General features: G+C 48.9%; 1 protein-coding gene across 1 annotated transcript; it reads right to left on the bottom strand.

Annotated features, from left to right (window-relative positions):
* Positions 1-692: 692 nt before the first annotated feature.
* Positions 693-3,693, bottom strand: LOC129683498 (1-phosphatidylinositol 4,5-bisphosphate phosphodiesterase gamma-2-like; the record flags this gene model as incomplete). Its single annotated transcript, XM_055616215.1, is given in 4 exon segments — positions 693-915; positions 974-1,021; positions 1,959-2,052; positions 3,550-3,693. Coding segments are annotated over 4 exon segments (509 nt in total), but the record flags the coding sequence as incomplete, so codon positions are not given.
* Positions 3,694-7,205: the final 3,512 nt, after the last annotated feature.

Raw genomic sequence — 7,205 nt, 5'->3', positions numbered from 1 at the left:
TGTCCATTCATCCTTTAAACTAACGAAGGACAAAGACCAGTGTAGCAGAGGGAATGGAGCAGGTCGGCGCTCAGGACCAAAGCTGGAAATCTACCCTGGCCCTGCCTCTACCACCATGCACAGGGCAGCTGGCATCGTACCCCAACATGCAATGTGCCCAAGTTCATGCAGAGGCACACTGAGGTTTTCCTAGCAGTGTCTTTCACAAAATTAACATCAAGTCAGAACTCAGAACACTGTATGTCCACCAATAGGGAAATAGTTCCTAGTTTAGCACTGCTTTGCCTATGAAAAAATCCAAGCTGAATATCTGTTTTGAAAAAAAAAAAAAAAAATCCAGGCCTGGAAGTGTAAGATGCTCATCCCAGCAACTCAGGGGACTGAGGCAGGAAGGTTGTGAGATCAAAGCCAGCCAGGGTTACAGAGAGAGTTGGAGGCCAGCCTGGACAATGCAGTGAGATTTTGTCTCAAAAGAAAAAGAAAGCTAGAGCAATTAGAGCACTTGCCTAGAATCCATCAGGGAGGTCATGGCTCAGTGATAGAGAAACTGCCTAGCATGCAGGAGACCTTAGGTTCAATCCCAAGTATGGAAAGGAGGGGCTTGGGGGGGGGCGGTGATTTTCCCGATCCTTGCCCAGAGTCACACCAATGTTGCTGAACAAAGCATGCTCCCTTAGGACCAGTCTCTCCCATCATACACTGCAGGCACTGTGGTCACCATGTTTCCTGCCAGGCTCCCAGGACATGGAAGGTGTTCCATCCTTTGTGACGAGGCCTCCAGCACACACGGCAAATGTCACCTCTGCAGCTAGACTGGAGCTCTCCATCAGAAGCTCCATCATGCCGAGAATTCGGTCACCATCGACCCCAGAACCCTTTCTACCACAGGACTTGTACCATCCCGCTCCCCAAACTCTTAAACCAGCAAGTGTCAGAGTTCAAAGAAAACTGCCAAACTGTCAACAGTCCTTACCTGTTTCTTCGGGTTTGATCTACTGAGTAAATCTGCTTCCTCAGCCAACTGCAAAGAGATTTGAGGCCAAAAAGAGAAAAAAGTCAGAAAACACTGCAAGTTCAAAGAGCTCTAGGGAATGGGGACAAAGTCACCAAAATAAGAAGGGGGCCCCAATCTCCTCGACAAGGCAGCTTGGGAACCAGCCTCGCCGGTGGCTAAAGAGCCCTGTCTGAGCCCGGAGGGCTCCTCTGTGAGATAACGGGGGTTCTGCGTAAAGGACAGTTCCCTGCCATAATTCCCGAGCAGCTGAAAAGAAAAGTGGCACATGAAGGAACGTTTTGGTCCATGGGAGGAAGAGACCCAGCCCGGAATGCTATGCACACATACCGCACTAAACACAGCTCTCGGAAGGCCCTCACCCACCACCATGGGTGACCACCTCAAGACTCAGCTTCAGCCCGCTTTAGTCCATCATTAGATCCTTTCAGGACAAAGAACTACACTTCACACATGCTTGCACAGACCCACACACAGATGGCTACCCACATGTGCGCTGAACACACAGCACAGAGACACATACATATGTACATGTATACACACACAAAAACCACTGTAAACATACACACAGATATACTAACATGTACGCATGTACACATATGCAAATACAAACAAATATATATGCACATATTTGGCATATAGAAGCACGTACATGAACAGATATGCATGCAGATATACAAAGAAAGATTCATACACACGTGCACACACACAAACGGGTGTTTCCACCTCATCTGCAGTAACCTGCTCACACCAAAGGCCAAGGCAAAACACTAGGGAGAGAGCTCTCATCTGGAACGCTGGAGTGTTCTCGGCTAGCATCGGGTGCTGCTGATTCAGCACACAGGTCCCTGATGACCTTGGGGACTCAGTGAACTATCTTCCCCCTTTGGTCTATGTTCCCAAAGGCCCCAGAACGAAGGAGGAGGAGAACAGTGAAGATGTATACCTCTCAATCATGGTGGGAGTGGACGCACTCATCGCTTCCTGGTGCAGGATCTTCAGGCCAGAGAGCCACTTCACTGCGTCCTCCTTGGAGTCAGCTGTAGACGGAATTGGGGAGAGGGGCTGTGAACTTCTGGGCAACTTTTTTTTCCTGTTGGAGGCTGGGACCTGGGACCTTGTGAACTGTAGCCTTACTACTGAGCTATAGCCCCAGCTTGCGCTTCAACTTTTTCATGGACACACCACTAGGATGGCCAGAAATCCCATCTCCAGACATGTGATTCTGTATGCTCTCACCTGTGTGTATATATACATGTACATATGTATTGTGTGTGTGCTGTGTTCATCCATCTATGTGTTGTGTCCATTTGTGCCTACATATACTGCTGTGTGCAGCCACACATATGTGGACTATGTGCATACATGTTTGTGTTGTGTGCACGCATGTATGCGCATGAATGTGTGTGTGTGCTGTGTCCATGCACATGTGTGCTGTAGAACGTGTGTACTGTGTGCAGGCATCCATGTATGCTGTGCACATGTGTGCATATATGTGTTTGCTCTGTGTAGTCAGTCTCTTTTCACTTTGTAGGTTTTTCTTTTACCACTTTTTATTCCCCTAGTTTCACCCCCAATACTAGCTGGAGGGAAAGGATAGAGGCGAAGAGAGATAAACATCCTTGAATCTATTTTCTTTCTTTTTGTTTCTTCTTTGTTTGTAGCTGGGCTTTGCTACTTTGCAGATTCTTCTTTTTCCCACCCTTTATTCCCCCCAAATTTTCCCCCTATCACTAGGAAGGAGAGAAAGAAGGATGGGGAAGAGAGAAATGAATATCCTTTAATCTAATTTTTCTTCTTGTTTCTTCCTTGAGCACCACTAACAAACCACAACCAAACCCCGGAACAACCAATAACCACCAATCCCGCCTCTCAGGTCCCTAGCATTCTGAAAAGTTCCCAGAATTCCAAATGTCAGACAATTGCAAAAATTATCCATATCTGGCAAAACTATGCCTCTGCTAGAGCATGAGGCAAATCATAGCCAGCTATTGCAAACAGTCTGAAGTAGCTCCATATCCCCATACCTGGGATTAAGCCAAAAACATATTCTTATATTATTTCTGTGTTTAAAAAACAAAAAACAACACACAAAAGTCCAGAATTGTCACTACAGCTGTCTGCACCCAAGGTCTCAGGACAGTCCATTCCAATCAGTGTTTGCTGTGCAGCAACTGCTATAGAAAAATAAGTGACATTTTTGTCCAGCGGAGCCTAGCCTGCAGTGACCACAATAACCACCTTCACTCAACTCTCAACTTAAGCCAGGCAGACACATAACATGCTTCTCACAGTGCCGCAAGGAAGAGTCTACATCATTCTCCCCAGTTCACAGCCAAACAAGCTGCTGCTGCTCAGAAACATTAAACACCATGCCTAAAGACACAAGCCAGAAAGCGGGGACTGAGATTCAAGGGGAGGATGCCCAGAAGGCATGCATTAGTGGGCATGCAGGCCTGAGCAGCCTCTCCCAGAGAGCAGTCTCAGGAGGAAAAGGCGGCTTGGGGAGGGAACTGTACAGACAAATGTGCACCCACTTGCCAAACTGAGCGTGCTGAGGACGAACTGGGTGCCGTAGAGGATGGTGAAGCAGCAGTCTCCCTTGTGGCGGACAGTCTTGGCTCGCTCAAAGTCCTTGGAGTTCTTCCCTGGACGGATTTCCTTTATTTCCATGATGTCCACTGAAAGGAAGCAAACAGAAACCCATCAGAATCCCCAGTTCTCTGTGGAAGAGGGTGCAGGCACGCCCTGCAGCTCAGGCACCCCGAAACCCCTGGCCTATAAGACAGCTGTGCATGTCTCTGCACAGGAGCCGCACCTGAGCTCAGGGCCCACTTCTCCTGAGTGTGGGAAGGAAACCAAAAGCTGCCAGGCATCTGTCACCCCCGATCAGCCCAGAAGGAAGAAGGGTACTAAGGTGTGACATTAAAGGTACCCCCAATGCTCAGAAGTGGGGCTCTTAGGACACCTCTGGATCAGTGTCCTCGGGGGGCAAACTAGTCTATGGACAGGTTTAGAACCTAATGTGCTGTTAGGGCTGCTAGGTAGGAGGTGGGGCCTAGCTGGAAGAAGTAAGTCACTCCTCCACCCTCTTCCCCTCTCGACACCCACTCCCCCCTTCCTGACCACCATGAGCCGAGCATCTACGCCTCACCACAGCCCAGAGACAATGGGGCCAAGCGGACATGGGCTGAAACCTCCCAAACCAAGGATCAAAACCAAAACACCTTTCCTTCATCTCGCCAGCTGCCTCTGGTGTGCTGTCACACTCGTGGAAAGCTGGTTGGCACCCAGGCTTTAGGGAATCCCCGCTTCAACCCTCAGCCCCTTCGCAAGACAGACACATTAAACTGGAGCTTCAAGCTTAGCAAATGGAACTGACATTTAGGAACAAGACAGCAGGAGATGATGCTCACTGGTGAGCTCTCTGGGTGGTACCGAGAGCCCCCGTGCCATTGACCAATTCTGATTATGATCTTCTTTTCCCTGGAGCCCCAACAGCCCTAAATGCCATCTGCCTAGACTGAACCAAGAAAACGGGAGGCCAGTGAATGGCTACTTTCGGGTCCAAAGGCTGTAAGAACCAGTCGACTAGGATGCCCGCTGCAACACAGCATCTTTTCAGCAGGACCAGGAAGCTGCATCCGTGAAATCCCAGCAATCTGTTCACCTACACCAGACATGCAAAAATGGCATCACTAACTGAAAAACCAGTGTGGACGCAGGAACATCACAAGACCCCACCCCTAGATGAAAAGCTACTGGCAGTCGATGGCTGCTGAGGGAGAATCAGTCTTCTCTAGGGAAGAGCCCCCGTGGGTATCCCATCTCAAGTGGTTACATATAAGCAACACTAAGTGAACTAAGTGGGTCATAGATAAACAGACACTGATACGTTGATAAAAGATGTACATATTTGGCATCTGATCCCACATCCTGGGACACAATTCTTAAAATTCATGGTAGACTCCTGAAAGAGTCTCAGGATGAGAGCTGGTTGCCAGAGTACCAGGTGACTTCAGGGTGTAAACTTTCAGCCCTGCCCTCAACCCTCAGGGAGCAGGACAAAACTGAAGATAGAGTTATCTATCACCAGCAGGTAATGAGTTAGTGCACTGCGCTTCCGTAATGAAGTTTCCAGATGAGCCCAACAAGGCAAAAACTCAGAACTCTTCCTGGCTGTTAAACACACAAGGCTCACTGGAGAATGTGAGCAGGCCAAGCAAAGCAGTACGGGCTTGAGACAGGGCTCTCCACACATATCCTGCCCCGTGCATCTCTGCTATCCAGCCGTCTAGCTGTCTCCTCTGTGACAGTCTTTACAGTAAACCAGGGAAGATAATGGTTTCGCCGAGTTCCATGAGCCACACTGGCAAAGTCATCAAACCCAAGGAGGTAGCTGTGAGGCTCTGTAGTTGATCAGTGAGAAGCAAAGGACTCAATCTGGACCGGTAAAGTAGAGAAGGCTCCCATGGGGTGGTACCCCAGCCTGTGAGGTCTCACACACTGTCTGCCAAGAACTGTCAGAAATAAACAGAATCAGAGGACACGCAGCTGATGCCCATGGGAGTTGCTTGCTTCCTTTAGGAGAGAAGGTGGTGGTGGAAGGCAAAGAAGGAGGAAGAGGAGGAGAAAGAATAGGACGAGCTAGGCGGTGGTGGTGCACGCCTTTAACCCCAGCTCTTGGGAGGCAGAGGCAGGCGGGTCTCTGGGAGTTTGAGGCCAGCCTCAAACTGGTCTACAGAGTAAGTTCCTGGACAGCCAGGGCTACACAGAGAAACCCTATCTCAAAACAAAACAAAACAAAAAAGAATTAAGAGAGAGAAAGGGAATTTTTATAGCACACACAGCAGAAAAGGCCTCCCACTTCAAGTGACCAGTGCACTGAGTTGCAGAGTCCTCACAGATCTGCAAGGCTATCCACACAGTCACATTTTGCGACACAAAGAGAAACTTGGACCCTTCCACTGTCACCACCCTCCAATCCTCTTTCATCTCCATTCTGTACTGGTAGCACCCACAAATCTACATTCGAGCTCTACAGAGTCAGCAATTCTGGACATTTCATGTAAGCGGAATCAAGTAACATGGCCTCTGGCATGACCTTGGAATGATCTTCTCACAGCGGGATGGTTCTGCCACCTCAGGAACAGAGTAACAGGTGCGAGTCTGACCCAATGCTGGCATAAGAGCCTAGGTTTGGGGAGACATACTCCACATTCCTGGGACCATCCAACTCACAAGACATGATGATGTGGCTGGGATTCAGGCTGAGGGACTCTGAGCCAGCCAGCCAGCCAGCCTAGTTTTGTCCTGCAACCTCCCCATCAGACAGTGGCCTTGGGCAGTGATTTCACTTTGCCTGCCTCTGTTTCCCCAGATACAGGAGCATAACATTACTGAGAACTTTAGCAGAGAGGGGGTGACTGTGTCTGCGACAACTGTGACAGCACCCAGTTGTATTCAGAGGGATGGTTAGGGGAGTTCAGATACGATCTCAATGTGTAACCCAGACTGGCCTCAAGCTCACTAACCTCCTACCTCACCTCCCACACACTGAGGTTACATCTATGTATATACCTAATAGCACATAATAAGTTTACACTAAGTGTAGGAATTTCTATATATTATTACCTATTTATTCTTAAATTATTAACACGATTGAACAATAGACAGGAGTCATAAAAAGAATAGAAAGGTAACACGGCATAGGGCCAGCCAGATGGCTCGGTGGGTAAAGATTAACGACCTGAGTTCACTGCCCAGAACCTACCCAATGGTGGGAGAGAACAGACCCCTGCAAGCTGTCCTCTTGACTTCCAGACTGACACACTCAGTTCTCACTACCTGGAGAGCCATGCTACGTCTACCCAAAAATGCACCATCTGGACCTCAGACCTTCTGTAGGGGGTTCAAGTACAGGCACCAACACAAACAGGGAGGGCTTGCCTCAGTCAGCAGCAAGAGACGAGCACAGCCACTGCTCTGCACGTTGAAGGCCACCATGAATCAGACCCGGTGTCCCAGCCTGATGCTAGACTACCAGGGCTGAGGTTCAGTTAGTGTTTTAACAGATTATTTCATTACTGTTTCCACGACAACAGAAGGTAGACAAAGCATAGGAAATGATAACTCAGGACCACTACTGTGTGTGTGTGTGTGTGTGTGTGTGTGTGTGTGTGTGTGTGTGTGT

This window comes from Psammomys obesus, unplaced genomic scaffold (assembly GCF_907164565.1).
Source record: "Psammomys obesus unplaced genomic scaffold, mPsaObe1.curated_primary_1811, whole genome shotgun sequence".
Lineage (NCBI taxonomy): Eukaryota > Metazoa > Chordata > Mammalia > Rodentia > Muridae > Psammomys > Psammomys obesus.
Note: the sequence above shows the minus strand (reverse complement) of the source record. Positions and strands in the feature narration are given on the sequence as shown.